Source organism: Corvus cornix, chromosome 4 (assembly GCF_000738735.6).
Source record: "Corvus cornix cornix isolate S_Up_H32 chromosome 4, ASM73873v5, whole genome shotgun sequence".
Taxonomy (NCBI): Eukaryota; Metazoa; Chordata; class Aves; order Passeriformes; family Corvidae; genus Corvus; species Corvus cornix.
In genome coordinates, this window is record NC_046334.1 from 45,329,937 (window position 1) to 45,348,723 (window position 18,787).

The 18,787-nt window shown below is 38.8% G+C and overlaps 1 protein-coding gene across 1 annotated transcript; it reads right to left on the minus strand.

Moving 5' to 3' along the window:
- Positions 1 to 3,158: 3,158 nt before the first annotated feature.
- Positions 3,159 to 11,269, minus strand: EXOC1L (exocyst complex component 1 like). The gene is made up of 3 exons (XM_039551661.1): positions 11,100 to 11,269; positions 7,390 to 7,520; positions 3,159 to 5,584 (listed from the first exon to the last, which is right to left on the minus strand). The coding sequence occupies exons 1-3, from the start codon at positions 11,218 to 11,220 to the stop codon at positions 5,321 to 5,323; spliced, it is 516 nt and encodes a 171-aa protein (XP_039407595.1). The 5' UTR covers positions 11,221 to 11,269; the 3' UTR covers positions 3,159 to 5,320.
- Between the last annotated feature and the right edge of the window lie 7,518 nt (positions 11,270 to 18,787).

An 18,787-nucleotide genomic window follows, 5' to 3' on the forward strand; every position in this document is an offset into this window, starting at 1 on the left:
ACAGCATCAGGATTAACGTAACTTCATAGAATCAGCCAGGTTGGAAGAGATCTTTGAGATCGTCGAGTCAGCCGATCACCCAGCACTATCACTGCAACCCCTAAACCACTAAACCTTGTCACCCAGTACCAGATCCAGGGATGCTGGCTCCACCACCTCCCTGCGCAACCTATTCCAATGCGTGACAACACTAACAGTGAAAAAGAAATTCTAGCATCTGACCCGAATCTCCCCATCTCAGCTTTAGGCCATTTCCTCTGGTCCTCTCACTGCAGGCACAGCAGGAGAGACTGAAGCCCTCCTCACTACAGCCTCCTTTCAGGGAGTTGAAGAGAGCAGTGAGGTCCTCCCTGAGCCTTCTCCAGGGTAAACAAACCCAGCTCCCTCAGCTGTTCCTCACAGGACATGTTTTCTAGACCCTTCATGAGCCTTGTTGCCCTCCACTGGACTCACTCCAGCACCTCAATTTCCTTTTTAAAGTGAGGGGCCCAAAACTGCATGCAATACTCAAGGTGAGACTTCACCAGTGCTGAGTACAGGGGGACAGTCACTGCCCTGCTCCTGTTGGCCACACTGTTTCTGATATAGGCCAGGATGCCTTTGGCCTTCTTGGCCACCTGGGCACACCCTGCCTCACGTTCAGCTCATATTCACAGAATGTGAACAGCATTCAGATTTTTGCTTTGCTCCTAGGTAGAAAGGCCTGGACTAATTAACAGTCTTCAATGTCAGTGATAATCCAGATGGAAAAATTATGCTGGGACTATATTTAGGATTTGGCATCTAACTATGAGAACTGATGTCCAAATTGGCTATAGCTACTTGTAGCCACTGCTGAATTCTGTGAAAACTGGAACTACCTTCCAGTTCAAACTTTGTTGTGATAGAAGTTCTCCACAGGATCAATACACTTACCTAATTTTTAGGATTGTTGGTGTAATTGAGTGCAGAGTTAAGGACAGACTGAAATCATTCCAGATTACTTGAATTGTATATGATGTATTCACATTAGTGTGTAGCTGATAAAATGTATTTGTCAGGCCATGACCAATAAAGAACAGCAGAAAACATCTTTTCCAAGAGATTGTTGTAAATTGCCAATAGTGGATTTTTAACAGGTAAAACTGTGATTCTGTAATTCCTGTATCATATTTCCACTTGATTGAAAGTACTAATTTAGATGAGCTTAGTTGATTACAGCATGGTGCTAACAGCAGTGTTGTGGGTTTGAGCCCCATATGGGCCATTCACTTAAGAGCTGGATTTGATAATCCTTGCGTGTCCCTTCCCAGAATATTCAGTGATTAAATATGACTGACCAGTTAAGTCTTGCTGAATGTACTTTTATTTTCTGACTTACAAAACAACAGGCTGTATAGTTCTATAATATATCATTTATGAGGGCCATGGTTAAAATAGAAGTTATAGTTTGGTAATTTCTCAATTCAGCCACAAAATGTGACTGTCTCTGTCTAGATCTATAAAGACTGGACAAGGCAGCCATAAAATATTGGACAAGATTTCATAAAGCTGTTGTAATTAGACGGAACCCTCTAGTTTCCTATCTTTCAGCTTTAATTATGCTAAAAGAAAAAAGAAACCACACCAAAATGCACTTTTTACTGCTAAAATGTGTTTACACATTAAAACTGACATAGATCATCTTCCAAGATGCACAGTGCCATCCTCTCCCCTCCTAATTCAGCTTTCCACAGATGCTCTGTACAAAGGACGTGTGATCTTCAAATACTGACTTTAAGGCATGACAAAATAGTCTTAAATTACGTACTAAAAATTATGTAATCCAATCACTCACTTTACTAGAAAAAGATTTATATGCTGAAGGTATTGGGAAATAGGTAAATGACAGGGAAAACAATATAGGCTTGTGTTGGAAAGAAGTATGTTGGTATGTGTGTGACTCCAAAACACAAAGGAGAAGAAGTATGAAAAATATAAAAGGCACAGGCTCCCTGTTCTGTTTCACTTCCAAAACTATTTTTAAAATTCTGCACTGATCTGTATTTGTTTAATTTAAGATGCAAGAAAAGATTAGTTATCCACGAAAAATAAACCCACAGGAGAGGAGTACTTCTACTTTAAATAAATACAATATTTAAATAAATTCTATTGTCATAGGTTTCCCTGTATTCATAATTCTGATGTTGGTTAAAGTGTTTAAATATAGATATAGATTTAAAAAATCACCTGTCTTTTATGACAGCTTCTGTTCTCTTTCTGCCTCTTATGTGAGCATGAATTTCTGTTTGCTTATGATCACTCTTCGTCATTTTTCAGGCTGCCATGTATTTTCTTCACTCTGGAACTGACGGGATACTGTCTTCTGAAGAAAATCTGCATTATATCCACAATCTCACATATTAATTCATTCCATCGTGTACATCGTGTAGTTGAAACCTTTTATAGGAATGCTACAGGTGCATTTGTGTTAATCCTTTACTCCCTTAAGTTTCTTCCTATTCAATTTTGGAGAATGCTTCCAGGAGAACTAGATGAATCCCCAGATACTGTATTTCAAACTACATTCCATTTATCCAAGGTCAGGAAATGTGATGTAGGAAATAATTCTGCATTAACTGAAAGATGGGCTATTTATCCTGTTGGGTCTTTTCCATTTATAATTCAGCATATTCTCTGTGTCCTGTGGTGCAGCTGTGCTATGCTCACCACAAAGTGACAGTGTCCCTCAGACTTCCCATAGCACAACTAGGCAATTACACTTGGTAGTTGACATCTTATAGAGAACTGTAAGTGAACTGTGAAACTAAAGAGCCCCTAGATTAGGTCCACAAAGATCTTTTAAAGTGCTCTTCCTTTTGATAGTAACTGAAATAATTGACATAGACAATGAATGTCCCTGTTTTTTCCATTCCTTTTGCTCAGTCTGATTGCTCAGTGAAGAATGTCTGAAATACTATGTTATCAGACAGAAGAAATGCCAGAGAGATTTTAATTGCATATTCTTCCACATAAAATGCAGGTTTGTGTCTTCCAATATAGTCTATCAAATGTTTATATAGCACAAGAATAAAAATGTATAAACTACCGGTGAAAGTCCATTAAATATGGTTGAACATTATAGTAACTTTTACCTGTCATCAGTTTCTAAAATGATACAGACAATTATTGGGCAAGAATTCAGTATACATGTACTTTATTTCAAAAGAATTTTCTGAAGTGCTCGTTTTTAGAGCTCTATGTTTTTATTACAAGATGAATGATGAAAGCTTTTCCACCCAGAAAACATTTCCTTGTGCCTATTAAGCAAAGAATTTGTAAATATTATGGAAAACATTGTGACCTCAACAATCAATACGCAATTCAAACAAGACAATGTATCATAGATAGCAGTAGCATGAATTAGATTTTCTATATTAGATGATTTTGTGGAAGCTGGATGTTGGGTAAATATTTCTTGTAGCTAATACTCAAATGTCACAGCACACCTACTTGCACTGGATTATCCCAAAGACATTCTCAAAAGAGCAACTGTATCATGCAAACAATCACTAAAATTACAATCCTTCTCTCTAACAGTATTTAGGTGGCAAATTTAAGACTTAAGTCCTTAAAAATTCCAGAGGATTTGTGTTGCCCACATAAACTGCCCTCACAGCTGTCTTACTACAGTAATAATTACTAAGTTCTTTGTTAGAACAAATGTAATTTACAATATATGACTAGAATAAATATCTAACTTCCAAATATTAAGTAACTGAAGGTATGGGCTTTCCTATATACACACAATAGGATAACATTTAAAAAGTAGAAAGCTGTACATTTTACAGGTTTTCAAATATATTCTCACTTACTTGATGTTATTTCAATTTTGAATCCAAACAACATTTACAGAAATGTTTTCAAGGGTGGGAGTTCACATGAAAGACAAAAGCTAAGTACAAGCCACAGTATAGCACAGTACCCTTGCACAACTATCCCATTTTAGAGATGGCAGGTGCTGGTTAATCAGCCTCTGATTTACTAGGAGCTGACATCACTCAGCTCCAAGCCCACACCCAGTTTCGTCAACAGCCTGCCTTCCTGTACTCTCTTGGCTGCCAAAGGAGAAAGCTAATTTTCCCCTGCAGGACATTCTGATCAGAAGCTTCTCTGAATGAGCTTCTTTGGGTTGGCACTTCTTTATTGACTATGGGATGAACAGCCAGCTAATGCAGCTGACTGACACTGGGCAGGAACACTATGCTTCTTATCATTAAGATTGTTCTCTTCAGCTTCTGTTCAACACAGCTGCAACTTATCCTCTGTTTCTACTGTAGTATACTGCTATCACAAGTCCAGATGTTACTTTTTGTGAGACATTCCAAACTAGACTCCACCCCCTGGTAAATGTAGCTCTAAGTACTAGCGTGCCTTTAAGCAGTGCACTGAATATGCTTACGCTTAGCTAGAAACTAGTGAAAATAATTCTCGTAATTCTATGAATTTTGAAAAGTCTATCGCTTGCCTACAAAGTACCTTTAGTAGCCAACTACTACTGTTTACATAGTATTTTCTTATCTTTTGGTTCAGAGATAGAGACAATTTCTGTTCCCTAACCACGCCTGTTCATAAGCAATGAAGGGCAAGAAAGGAGACATTAATGACATGGAAGTTCTGAAAGGTCTGACAAATAAAGCAATGCTGCTTAAGAACATTTGTTTTCTAAGACAGTATCACAAATAACGTGAAGGCCAGAGGAAGTACTAAATGTTCTGTGGGAAAAATAGTATAGCTGCATAGGTGAAAAGTTGGTCCCGTGGTACCTGACTGCAGTACTCCTATCCATCAGGATGAGAATTGGATTCTTGTAGGGATGTAGGTGTGATCTCTTTAACGGAGTTCTGTGTTTCAACACATTTGGAAATAGAAATGTGCATCATTCTCATACAGAACTCAATTGATTCCTTTCTTTTTTCTACTTCCAGGATATAAACTAACTGTTAATGCTCCTAATGCTGTAAAAGTATTTTGAGTTATTAGTGAAAGATAATTTATACCTCCATGAACATATAAGCAAATGCTGAACTCTGCTTACATAAGCCATCACCACTGACCATGATAATTACTGGTTCTATGTTTCCAGTCTCTTGTATATATAAGTATTTGCTAGAGTGAAGACCTCCTAACATATATAAATGAATTATCAACTATTTATGTAAAAAGTATGCTCCACTTCTTACTTACGTGTAGCATTAAAAAGGAGACACTGCATATCACTTACTAACTTTTTGATCAGATGGTTTATGAAATGCTGGTCAGTGAAAGTCAACCAGTCACCTCAATGTTAGAAAACACATCTTTAGGACAAACGACAGAGGGAGAGACATAAAAGGCTGAAAGCATAGAAGCAAACCTTCATAACTACTACGAAATCTCTATTGCTGGATGACCAGATTGAATCATCATTTAGGTAGGTGTCATCAAAGTTGACAATCTTGAAGTCCTTCTTAAGGTACATCGCATTCAGGTTGCTTAGTGTTCGAGCAAAGGTGTATTTAGATGCACAACTATATGCTTCCATATTGTAGACTTTTTGGAAATGCATATCAAAATATGGATTATCCTAAAAAAAAAATTGAGAGAGAATGAAAGTACTACACATATTACAGTGTTAGAATTGCAATTTGTTGTTCTCTGCCCAGCTACCTGCAGGGCTTTTCTCTGTATGATGGGCTCTAAAGGACTTCAAATACTTCTGCTCTTCATCTTAAAGGGTCTTTTAAAATTTTAAAAAGTAGCAGCTGTAACTCTTTGTCATTGGGAGTTTTTCTGAGTAAAATTCTCCAAGTTTGGTCAAGCAATATGCTGTACTTTATTGGGATTGTACAGTCTTGTTTTGAACTGAATCAATCTGTTGTGTTGCCTAAAACACAGTACATGAAAAGCTCTTGACTTGGACTATAACTGTCTATGACTGTGGGAGAAGAAGAATATTGATTGCCCTTCCTGCCTTAGTTGTATTTCTTAATGCTTTCTGGCTCTTTGACACAATTAATCCTACCAGCAGATAAATTATTTTAAATTCTATGGATATGAATACCTATTATGAATATTTATAGCAGTGTTAATTACCCCATGAGTTTGAGGTTCATTTAGGCTTTTCTTTAATCAAAAATGAGACAGATTTTGATCATCCCGGTTGTGAAAGGCTGAATCATTTCTGAAGACTGTTTTAGCACAACGCTTCAGAAGAAAGTTAAATTCATGCAGCAAGTGATAAGGAAATCCTCTGGCTTCCTTGTCTGGGGAAGAGACAGGAGTGTCTCCAGAAGATAGTTAACTTGGAGAAGGGATGTAAAGGCTTATTAGTTTTGTCTTTTTTCCCCCCCTCGGGCCTAAACTGCTAAGAGCTCACAGGGTGAAGGGGTACTCTGGAGCTGAGTTCACTCACCCTGTCTCCTGCATTCCTAGTTTTGACCTTGAGGGCTATGTGCACAGGACAGAGCAAGAACAACCCCAGTTTGTCATTTTCCTTGAAACAAGGCTCTGAAACATTTCTCATGGACTCTTGGTTTCTCTTTCAAGTGAACATAAAATAGAGTTCAGATTACATATGCTAGTGAAAACACTTTCAAAGGGAATAAAAGTACTTCTGGACTACATTTATTATACAGAGACAGCTATTAAAACGTCTTATCATACATGCAGTAAGATACTATCCTCAACATATTCTTCTAGCTTTTGTAGAATAGGATTTAATTCTAGTTTTGGTGTTGTTCCGTATTGCACTACTGCAGCCTCATTTTACCCTCTGAAATTGTATCTGAGAGATCAGTGCTTTTTTAGCAGCAAGGTAAGCCAGATCTAGCCAAAGCTAGATCATATTTACACACACAAATAGGCAAATACTGAATTGATGCAAGTAATGTGAGATTAAGCTATGTGGAAGACACAATTTTGTGAGCTATCATGCACTTGCATGATATTTTATAGATTGATTTTGTCACATAGAGAACAGGTTCATACATTCAAATGACAGGGTCACAGTCTCCATAAAATTTTTAAATGAAATTTTGTTTTCAGATACACTCTAAAATCTATTACGTTAACTGCAGTTTACACTGGAAGCTGCAGATGGAGAACTTTTATTAGCAGATAGGATGACCAATTTAGAAAACACCCAGCTTCTGCCTCAGGTCTCAACCAGAGAGATGAAGACTATTATAATAAACAAATCAACAAAAATATCTTGCCTTCCTCTTCCCCTGCAACAGTGCAATGTGATGTGGAGACTCTCACATGCAATAAAGCCAAAATTCCTCGGTAACATAACTTTATTTTTCAGATAATGCATTTTAATACTCGTATCCCAAATTGCAAAAGAAGAAAATTATTGTCTATGTACATAATGCATAATGTAACACTTACAGTATCTGCTTCTTTTCCGTCAATCATCTCCAGATCTTTCAAAAACCACTTTTCAACTACTTCATATTTCTCCTCTCGGTCCACTCGCCAGTGTTTAACCATACATATTTCTACTTCTTTACTTTTATTTACTGCAAGAAAAAAAATAGTTTAGATATGCAAGCAAGTACTTCCTAAAGTTATGATGATACTGGACTTGATAGTTTTATTTTGCCTAGGTAGTAGGAATAGTGCAATGTTGTCAGTCATGACAACAGAAAGAAACCAGTCAGCTTTAGGTAGATTTATGATTTACCTTACCCACCCTGTGAAGAGGGAGTCTTGTCTGTTCAAAAGCCTTTCATGTGAATTCACTAGCAGTGCAATGAAAGCCTCATTCTGGCACTGGGTCTGCATTATCCTACTTACTTCAAGAGGGAGTCTTTTTGATGTGCTACAGTTAGAAGATTGCAAAACTTCTGCCAAGGTTCTGTATTTGCATGACTTGTGCTCTATTTTCCATTCTTCGAAGGAAGTTCTCTTATGAAGCCATTACTTTTTAAAAGCAAAACTCTTATTTCCCTATATAATATGTAATTAGGCCACTTAATGAAATTAACATTGAAAATTTTCTTCAGGCTTCCAGTTGTCCAGTGCTAAATTTATAGAAATTCCTGTTTTCCAACTTAGGCAGGAAACAAGATTAAAAAGAAAATGAAGATGCTTTTTGCAATAACTACCATTATTAATTGATTACCTTGAGTGCTGAGTAGAAGACTGGATTTCTGTAACAGACAATTATGAGTGTGAAAACTACCAGAGCCTGAACAATCTCCTTCACATCCAGTTGCTGATGGCTGCAGGGCAGGCAACATTCCCAAGCTATCTGGTAGCCCAAGTTATGGTCAAGAAGTCACCTACATCTGGCAGGAGCATTTTGACACCATAGCATGAGGCTAGGAACACGGGAGCAAAATTCTTTTATTTCTAAATACTACCCTGTTTTGAAACTTTGTTGGTTTTACCTTCCTTCTGTTAAAACATCTCTTACTTTTCACCTTCTTATAAGAAAATGGTTAAGTAACAACAAAGTATATATGTAAGGCATATGTGGTTTTATCGATTGCGAAGAAAAACAGTGGAAAAATATATTAATTGATCATAATTTCTCTCAGCCTATAGCTTCCCTACCTGGGAAATACAAATCACTTTTTTTTTTCCTAGTCCTATCAATCATAGTTGCTCAGTCATTTTTAACCAAAAGACCACTACTGTGTTATCTTCTATGGAGAAATTACAATGGTTTTCATTTGCAAGCAAATCTAGCAGAGTAATCTTAGGAAGTTCTCTTCATACTTTCAGTTTCACCCATTTTGTTTGTTGGTTTGCTAGCTTGTAAGGGAATATGTTGTCTCCCTCGGAGTTATAACAAAAGGAAGCAAGCCCAAGCCCCAAGTCCTCTCAAAAATACAAAGGGATGTTGTAGGGGCCCCCAGGACCCCACACGGCCACTGCTCTACCCCTCCGACAACAGAAATCCTGTGACGTAAGGACAGAGCACAGGTGTAAGGCATAATGAACCTAGTGGTGAAACTTAGGTGTGCTATTTTCAGTTAAGAAAAAAAAAATTCATTTTCCTGCATTTTACATACTGCTTGATCTTGCTCCCAGCTAAAAGAGCCAAAGAGAATTTTATTTTTATATAGAGCATGAGTTCAGATCTACCATGTCATTCTATTAAGCTCTAAAAGCTTTGCTCGAGGAGGGTACAGCTATAGCAATACCTTCATAGAGCACAAAGTATTTCCTAAGGACTTTCATGGACTAAACACCTTTTTCAGTGTCTGTAGGACAATAAAATGTTATCCCCACCATTCTTTCTTGGGTATACCAATACCGGATTGTGATAACCCCTGAACGGGGTTGCATTTCAGCTCTGCATTCTTCTAGGGTTTATAATCTGTTTCGTGAAAGAATACTGTTGCCTTCATGCAAGGACTGGGACTTGCTACTGTGAAAAGGAAAGGAAATAGTGTTGCCCATATGGCACAAAAATAAGATGGTTCAGTTACCCACACCAGGATTTTGTTGTAACACACATTTCAAAAGGCATAGACCACTGAAGTTTTGCCTATAATTTGACTGGGGTTTTTTGGTTGGTTGGTTGGGGTTTTTTGTTTGGTTTTTTTTCCTGTTTTTTTGTTGTGGTAATTTGAAATCAACAGAAATACACAGAGGTTGCATTGCAGGGATAAGATTTTAGATAATGTGTTTTGATCCTACAGAATCACTGCAGAGCACAGTATTTGCTGGCAGCTAGAAGCAACCCATCTTTCAGAATCAGATTTCCACTCTACTCACCACTTACTCGACTGTGCCTGAGTATATTAAGAGAGTTTAATATTAGATGTGGGAGAGATCCTACTCTTAGTACTCTACGTGAATTTTCCTTTATATCTTTAGAGACTTCCAAACAGTAAATCTGATTAGAGGCTTTCTTTAATGGTTTGTTCTCCTCTACCTGAAAGAGAAATTTTTAGTAAAGATTTTAAAGGTGCATGATGTTATTTCTCCTTTTTTGGATGTTTCACAACAGTGAACTGCTTATAGATCTACCACATGCAACTAATCATACTTCTACTGGACAGTTTCATAAACTATGAATGAGATTGGTATTTCTGTATGTTTAGAAGCCCTATGATATTCAGGAATTAATTCCTTTAAATTGTTCTTATAGTTCTAAAATACAAAGCCTGTTCTACCAAAATTATAGGAGTACAGGGAACATAGCTGGGTCAGGGTTTCCAATAATCTGCAAAACAGCTCATGTATTCTAAGGACTTCAGATATTTAGAAAGATAATGAACATAGAATATTGGATGCCAACCCAATCTATGTCTGAAGCACGCAGATTATTTCTACCTGTTATATGTATTTTGAACCTGAAGAGGAAACAGACTGAAAGAATCATTCACTTCAACCTAACTACTTACAGATGACATTTCTCTTTTTACTATCTTCCAGTGGTTTGAAATAATAATAATTTAAAAACCCCAACAAGCCAGCTTTTCTGAAACCTTGATCTAAAACCCCTATGAAACAGATTATTCACTTGAAAAGAAATTTAGAAAGTAGCCAGATAATTACCACTTAAAGCAATCTTGTTTTACTCGAAGTTTGTGCTAATTACTCACTCCAATGTGTATTTATTTAAACCAAAATTTGTTGTTCAAAATGTCATAGAGACAATATGCACGACATTAGACAAAGACGAGGGATAGTGCAAAAAAGTACAAATGTTTCCTGCAATGTTAATGCATTGTTACACTTTTCTATGGAAAACCTGATTAGAACTACTGTAAGGGTTTGCTCTTTTCAGAGCAGTTCAGGCGCTCACAGCACTGCCACGGCCAGAGCACTGCCCGCAGCTGCTGGGCAGATGTCGTGTTCCTCCGCTAGTGTCAAAACTGGAGCCGGTGTGAATCAGAAATCGGAGACCGCCGTTTCGGGGGCTGCTGGCGGAGCGGGAGCAGCGAGCCGGGCTCCGTGCCCTGCCGAGGAGCGGCGGAGCGGGACGGGCCGGCAGCCTCCCCGCGCCGAGGCGCTGCTCCGCTCCGGCCCGGGGGACGCTGAGCCCCGGCCCGCTCCCTCGCATCCCCCCGTTCCCACCCGCGCCCGCCTCCCCTGGCAGAGCCGCTGGAGCCCGGCCCCGCCCGGCGGCTTCCCCGTACCTGCGGCGCACAGGTAGTAGCGCTGGGCGCCCGCGCCCTCCACCTCGATGAACTCGTGCAGCCTCTGCCGCCGGGGTCCGAACAGCCTCTTCTCCAGGTCCTCCTTCACCAGCGAGGACATCGCACCCGCGGAGCTGCTCCAGCGCCGGGGCGCCGGCCCCCGCGCCCCCGCAGCCGCCACGGGGCACCGCGGCGGAGGCTGCGCCCCGGCCGCGCGGGGCCGCGGGGCGCGGGGGAGGCATGGCCGACACCGACCCGCTCCCTCCCGGCCACTTCCCCCCGCCCCCGGGCAGCCGCCTAAAAGCCCCGGCGCCGGGAGAGGCCGGGCCGCGGCTCCCCCCGCCCCGCGCCGCGCCCTCCCGCCCGCGCTCCGTGCGCCAGCGGGGCGCTCCCGGCGCAGGGACCGGACCGGCTGCGCGGCCCCGCCGCCGTCGGAGCCAAGTCCCGGAGGTGCCGTCGGGGCTCCCGCCCGGGCTGTCCCCCGGCCGACGGGAGGAGAGAGCGAGCGGGGAAGGATGCAAAGTAATCACACTAGAGGCGATTTACCAAAAAGGAGAGAGCTGTCAACGCAATTCTTTTCATCAGTAGATGAAAGAGCTGAGAATTTATAAAGGATTAGATAGCCTTATGGCTGTCACCACTGTTCCTCCAGTAATAGCTTTTTGGCTATTAATAGTGTTAAGGAGAAAATTATCTTATGCTACTCCTTATAAACGGAAAGTGAACTCACCTCTGGAGGAGTCGTCAGAGGGCAGGTGCAGCCTGGGCGCTATCCCCAGAATGGTGCTCTCTTACACATATGAGAGCTCTTTCATATCAGAGATGAGTGTATTTGCAGAAATTTTGGTTGTTTCTGCCACTCTGCAGATGTGAGGGTAAAGTTCCTGGAGTTGGGTGCTCTTCTAATTCCAGTATCCATGGCAGCCTGTGTTAGAGTTCTGCCCTTTGGACTCGTTTCTGGCTGCTTATAAAAGTTTGGATATTCTCTTCTAATTCTTATCCTCAAGCTTAGTATATCTGAATACCTTACTGAGTTTTTCATTCTTAACGATCTCAATGCAAAATGGAAAGAATTGTACCTTGGAATGAAACTGAGTGCTAAAGTGAAGACAACATTTAGAATCTGAGGATTTTTTAAAAATTGGCAATATTAGAATTATTTCGTGACAGAGGTCTACATGGTGCTTTGGTGATGTGAAATGAAATGGAATCAAGTTAATATGACATAAAATTAGGGAGAATCATCCTCTGCTATAGGAACTAAGCATATTGGGTTGACAAGTGGGAAAGGATTGAAAAGAAACTAGGTTTTGATTTTTTATGCTTTCTTTTGGTCCCATGTGTTTGGAAACACAGTTGTGATTTTTAGATGTATAGATTAATTTCCATCTCTGATTTGGGACAGTAAAGTTACTCTAAGCTTCAGGTTTTATAAGTACGGGGCTTAGGGACTCATTTAATCTGTTACCTTTATAGTCTTATTTTAGGAAACAAGCAAGATACTCATTTCCAAATCGAGACATCTGCATATCAGGATAATGCCTTTTTATGGAGACTGTCCAGAGGATATCTGAGGCACAGGGATGCCCACGTTCCTGCCCACTCTGGGGATTTGGTCATGCCTTGAATATGGGACTGGTATACAAACAGGCTTGCACTTCACTGTCCGTCTCTGTCGGCCAGACCTTAGCAGAATTGCCAAGGCTTCAGTTCATCACCACCAGTGTTACTAGTGCCATGGCTGGAGGTTTCAGTGCTCATACTCAGTGCCAGACTCCTCATTAGGAAGCTGATTTTGGCTCCGCCAATGTGTAGCTCATGTTGCATCTCAGATTCTTCAATATTTTTTTTCAGTTCTGGAGCAACAAAAGTACAGACAAAAATACCTTCCAAAAAATACTTGCAGCTCTGGAAGAATTTTCAATCAGTTTTTCCCTTGTTAAAGGTTCTGCTGGTATCAGAGAAACTACCTAGATGGCAAGTGCGGCATCACTGGCATCTTGGAAGTGATGGAGCTAAGACAGAAGTGGTGCATAGATCTGATCTCTTTAAATAAGATTTCCATTTTTCACAGTTTGATCATGCTGTAAGTTTCCACAAGAGTGTTTTGAGTCTTGATATATTAATATTCTTCTGCAATATCCTTTATTGTATTCTCAAATGCTGCATTAAACAACCCCTCTGAGTATAGGTGCAATAATGATTTTAATGGGTAATGTTTCAACAGGAAACGTAAAAATTTGTAATTCACTATTGGTCTTGATACTGTCAATTCTTTATTCACGCATCCTCTGTTACAACACAGTAGATTTCAGATGCACCTCAGCTGCCATAGTGTAAGCCCAGTTCCCAGCAGTCTGGAAGGCAACAGCTGGGCTATAACTCACGTGGCCAACAAGGATACACATGGACCAGGATCAACTTATCAACTGAGACCCAACATCCCAGCCAGCCATCACTTCCTGAGATAATACCACACCTGAATGAGGGTCTTATAGACATAAATCAGAACAAACTGAACTAAGTGTTACAAGGGCCGCAAAGAAATTTGCATCCAAATTTAACTGGGGTTGGCATGTAACTGTCCAGATAGATGAATTAGAGATGATTGTAAAAGCCACACGACCCTTAACCCAGCCAGTGGTGTACAAAGGGAGAAGTAGTCAATAGGGAAGTGTCTTACACCTTTCTGCTAAATATTAATTACTTCTGTACCTTTTTTCCCCATCTTTCCCCCACAATTTTTTCCCACATCCAAGTAGAGTTTTCTTTACTGTACCCAGAATATTAACTTCAACAGATGTAGCAACAGGTCCTAAAAGGATAAATCTCTTTAATCTTTATTGTTTCTCAGTCACACTGTTATGGTAAAAATCTATTTACCAGCTTTAGAAACAATATTTATGATGGGTCCCACAACTTCTTTCTGCCCACTGGATCTACCAGTGGGCATTAGTATACGCATGTAACTTGATTATTTGAGGCTTGATCCAAAATGCAGTAAGTCAATTGCAAATTCGTCTTTAATTGTGGTGGGCTTAAGTGTAGTCATTACTGGCACAGTAGAATAGCTCCTGTGTTTAGGTGGGACTTCACTGTCATCTGCATGTTGAAGCCCTCCAGAAGATGTACATTTGATCTTTCTCTCAGCTCCTGGCACACCCTTACAAAGTAGTGTTTGCTGGAAACATCTTTCCCATTGCTCCTTGTTTGACAATGTCATGAAATAATGAAAAGGAAAATACAACATGAAGAATAATTTCTCAAAGCTGCAAAGAATCCCTATAGACTGAAAAATATAATTTATAATAGGCTTTACTTTCCAATAGCTGCTGTTTCTCTTTGAGGTTTCAGCCGGGTATGGTTTTCTCTCTTAACAATTAGTTTATTATCTGTAAATATTCTTCACGACTTGGAGTCTCCAGACCACTTTTTCAACATCATAGATGAGATTTTAGAGTGTTAACTAGAAGCTGTGAATGACATTCTACAGTGACCTAGCTGTACAGAGTACTTTCCAAAGCTGACTTCAGAAAACTAATTCTGAACAATCATCATTTTTTCCCTGTGATTTACTAATGATTCACTTTTCTCAGGTCTCTTACCCCACTGACATTTATAGATGATCTGGCTCCTAATTATGACTAGTTAATCCCATGTTTTTGTAGCTGTGCCAATAAACTTAGATCTCTGTGCAGTGAAGCATAAACCTAACTAAGTTGTCCTGAAAGCTCTTTGAAGCAGCACAGATAGCAGTGTTTCATGCAGAAGTGCTATTCAGAAAACAACAGCTTGAGACACTCAGTTTGAAAATAGAAGCATAGAAATACATGAAGTAGAAGACATCAGTTGGTTAAAATGTTCTTGCAGAACTGCTTTTCTCCTGAGTGTTTGGGGGGGGGGGGGCATTGAAAGAGTCTAGTTCCAAAACCAGGGTATTTGGGTGCTCAAACAGACAGTGACTCAAGATTTCATCAGTTCTGGTAAAGAACTCTAAACTCCAAGTGTGGCTGATGTCTTTAATGGCATGATGTAATTATTTGGTCTTAAAAAGCAGTACTGTACACTTTTCTTGGAAGAAATGAGGTAAAAGATTTTATTCTTGATTTTATTCAAATGTAGCTCAAATTCCTCAAGTTTTCTTTGACTTTATACTGGTTTATCATTTTCAAAATATAGTCATGAATGTCATTGAGATAAATGGTCCCATACCACACCAACATCCAACCCAAAATTTTCCTTTCAATAGAAAATACACACATGTTCTTCACAAAATAGTAACCAGATGCTGTTTCATGGATGGAGTTTGAAAGCATATATTGAAACATAGCACAAAACAAGAAGTAACCAATTCTTCTATGAAGAATTTACGCATGTTGAATTTTACAATACATCTATGAACTAAAAATTAAGGGTGTAAGTAAATTAACTTAAATAATAAGACTTTCAGTTCCTGTTCTGCAGAGCATCTAATAACACTTTGATGGATTGGAGCCACATTTGATTAACAGTATGAAATCCTGGCAGGATGGATTCAGCACTTTGTTATTCAAATATAACCCATTCAATATTATACAGTTTTCTTTGTGGAGGCAAAACTATAAAGATAGGAATAAAGTTTGGAAAAAAAAAAAAAGTCAAGTTAAATCCTATGAGTTTCTACGCATACAAATGACCATTAATCTTCTGACAGCTGAAAGCTTTTGAAATTTTAGCTCAGAATTTTGACAGCTGTGTTTAAAACAGTACTTCTTGGTGACATGTTTTCTAAAAATACAGAGAAGAACACGTAGTAGTGAGTTACATTGATCAAGAAGTTAAGAAGTATCTTGATAATACATTAGAAGTAAATTAGGTTGTGATGTCAACCAATCAAAGTGCCTTTTTATGTTCTCATTTTCTTGTAAATTTTTTAATAAATGGATTTTTTCTTCCAGAGTTACCCAGAGCAACTTTAACAGATATTCTGTCAAAAGCCTCTTTATACTTTTTAAAAAAAAACTACATCTGTAGTTGCAAGTAATAAATTTCATTTGTCTTGGCACAAGAAACATTCTCTTCCCTCATGAAAATTGAACATTATTATTAATGTAGATAGTCAATTACTTCAGATTAATGTGGATTTATATTTTAAATCAATACATCAACGTGATGCAAAGCACTCTTAAAACACTATAAACTTCTGATGGATATCTAATCCATTTTTTAAAAATTCATAGAGTCGGGAATCTATACAACTGCGTAATTTGTATGGATATTGTATTTAGGGCATGAGCGCATAGTTGACAGTTGTGTGGCTTAAAATATGTTTTATTCTGTATAGATCTTTGTAAGTTCTTATCCGGCCAGTTACTCAAAAAGTCAAATACATTAAGAGAAGAAATAAAATACAAAAATGTTGAAAGTAAATTTAACTCGTCATGGGAAAATGTTGATAAGGGAATGGTGGACACATCTCCAAATGCTTTCAAAGGTGGCTGCTGTTGTCAAAAAGCTCAAATGGTCAATTATAAAGTACAGAGTTCAGTACAAGGATAATTACCACAAATGTAATGACCCAGCATTTGCAAATTGTGTGATCTGACTTTAAACAAGTTTCTACCTTCCTCTTCCTGGAGTGCTGAATTGAAGCCAAATGGTTATTCTGCATTGTCCAGTTTAGTGGAGTCCTGCACATGGAAGAAACTACTGGCAGATGAAAGTATTCACAGGACTAGTAGATCATTTACCTTTCTCACAGCAGCATCAACTTGATCTAGCTTGTTGATCTGGTCTGCTCCTAATCTGAGCCACAACTTCTGTAGTGGTCATAAAGTCTCATTTCTTGCATACCAAACTGTAACACTTAAAGATTTCTAACCCTCTGTTTGTTTTACCCAGCAGGTGCTCTTGGAACTCTCTGGGTACATAGATTGAGAAAGATTTGATGCAGGGCATTTGAAAAACAGAGTAGGTGTCCAGGGCAAACTTCTTCTTTTTCGGACTTGATAACTCCTTAACATTTGGTGTGGAAAACTTGGATTCATTATGGTTTTTTTCTTGGTCTTCATTCAATTCTTACATTTCACTGAAGAACTGGAAATAAAAAATTAAAATTACATATTGGTGTAAGATGAATAAAATAAAACTACAGGGTGATTCGTAATTTTTTCTTGTCTGAAATTTGAGTTAGAACTAGAGAATATTGCATAATGATGGAAAAGAGTGTGCATCAGGCCTCAGTTCACAAGCTGGATTGCACTTAACATCATCAGTTCCCCATTGCCTTCTTGTTGTAGGAAAAGGTCTTGACCATCTAAGTGATGCTTTTCAGAAGCTCTTGTTGCACATATGGTTAGTATTTTCCTGTAATTGCATTTCTTAGCCTCCCTTTTCTCTCCTTTTTGTAGACAGACATATAATATATATAGTCTATTAGTAAAGTCTGTTAGCATCTGAGTAAAGGACTGGGTGAAGACAAAGAAAGATCTGTGGAAGTGTAGACCAGGAGCCTGCACCTAGTTTGGCATGGCTGATCTCTGCCCTTGAGTGGACACTGCTGATGGCACTGACCCAAATCGGCCAACAGCGCATGGACGGTCTGGGACTGTATAATTAGAAAATTATCAGTCTTGTCCACTGAAAGATCTGTTCCACTTCCAGCATTTGCTGTGTGAAGTAGATCTGTATAATTATTATTGTTAATTCTATTAATTTGTTTTATTAATCTTTTCTCCAAACGTATTTTATACTACAGTTGCAAAAGGTGCTGCAGTTGACGAGACACAGAATTTCAGAGAGATTTGGACTTCAGGAACCACTCCAAGGAGCTAGGGTCACAGCTCTAATTTCTTTGGCAAAGACCTTTGAAACCGTTTGTTTTTTGCTAAGAGCTGTCTTAAAAAACCCCAGCCAGCTAGTTTCATCTAGGATCAACATGGAAGTTGTCAATTGTGCTGTAATTACTTGTCTTCCACTGAACAAGTGCATCTTTATTGATTAAAATTAGAAAACGCTCACAGATAAGGCCATCTTTTGTGTAAGAAGCTTGAAATTCCTGTTTGGTCATTAAATAATTATCTCAGTCTCTAGTCTTTATTTTAAGTATATTCAAGTTGTTATAGATGGATGCATACTTGTTTGCCTTATTAGTCTGAACAACTGTGTCAGGTTTTCTAGCACAAGACTCATTTGATGCTTTATTTTAACTTATTCAAATTCAGTTCCTTAATATAGTTGCTAATATCACTTTTGTTTCTTGCTTAAAGCCAGTCACACAGAACAATACCTGCAAAGTCCTTTTTTATGTTGCAGACTTTCCATGTGTGGTTAATTCAAGTGGTCCCCATCCAGCTACTGGAGAATGAAAGTTTGAAAAGGTTCTGTGCTTTTCCACTCACTCATTTGTACACTGAATACTGAAATAAGCATAGGCTTATATTGATTATACTGTCAATGCTACTGTGCTGCAGAAGTGCAAAGACACCTTTACTTCTATCACAAGCAGTATGTGCTGAAAGAATCTAGATTGATGGGAAAATCTTTACTAAACACCAGTTTATATGGCTTTTTTGAATTAGCTGTTATGTAAACAACATTTCAGGGGAATTACTAGTGGTCTCTGAAGTTGAAAATAGGCTGTGCAAAGTGCCACAGCAAAATATTATATGAAAATTGTAAATAAATGGCCAATATTTTATTGTATAAAA

What these genes read in the sequence shown, in the direction of transcription:
- EXOC1L (XM_039551661.1), bottom strand. Translation starts at nt 11,220, where the DNA reads ATGTCCTCGCTGGTGAAGGAGGACCTGGAGAAGAGGCTGTTCGGACCC. An exon ending in CTACTACCTGTGCGCCGCAG is followed by an intron (nt 7,521 to 11,099) that starts GTACGGGGAAGC and finishes TTTTTCTTGCAG; the next exon opens with TAAATAAAAGTAAAGAAGTA. An exon ending in ACGGAAAAGAAGCAGATACT is followed by an intron (nt 5,585 to 7,389) that starts GTAAGTGTTACA and finishes TTTTTTTTTTAG; the next exon opens with GATAATCCATATTTTGATAT.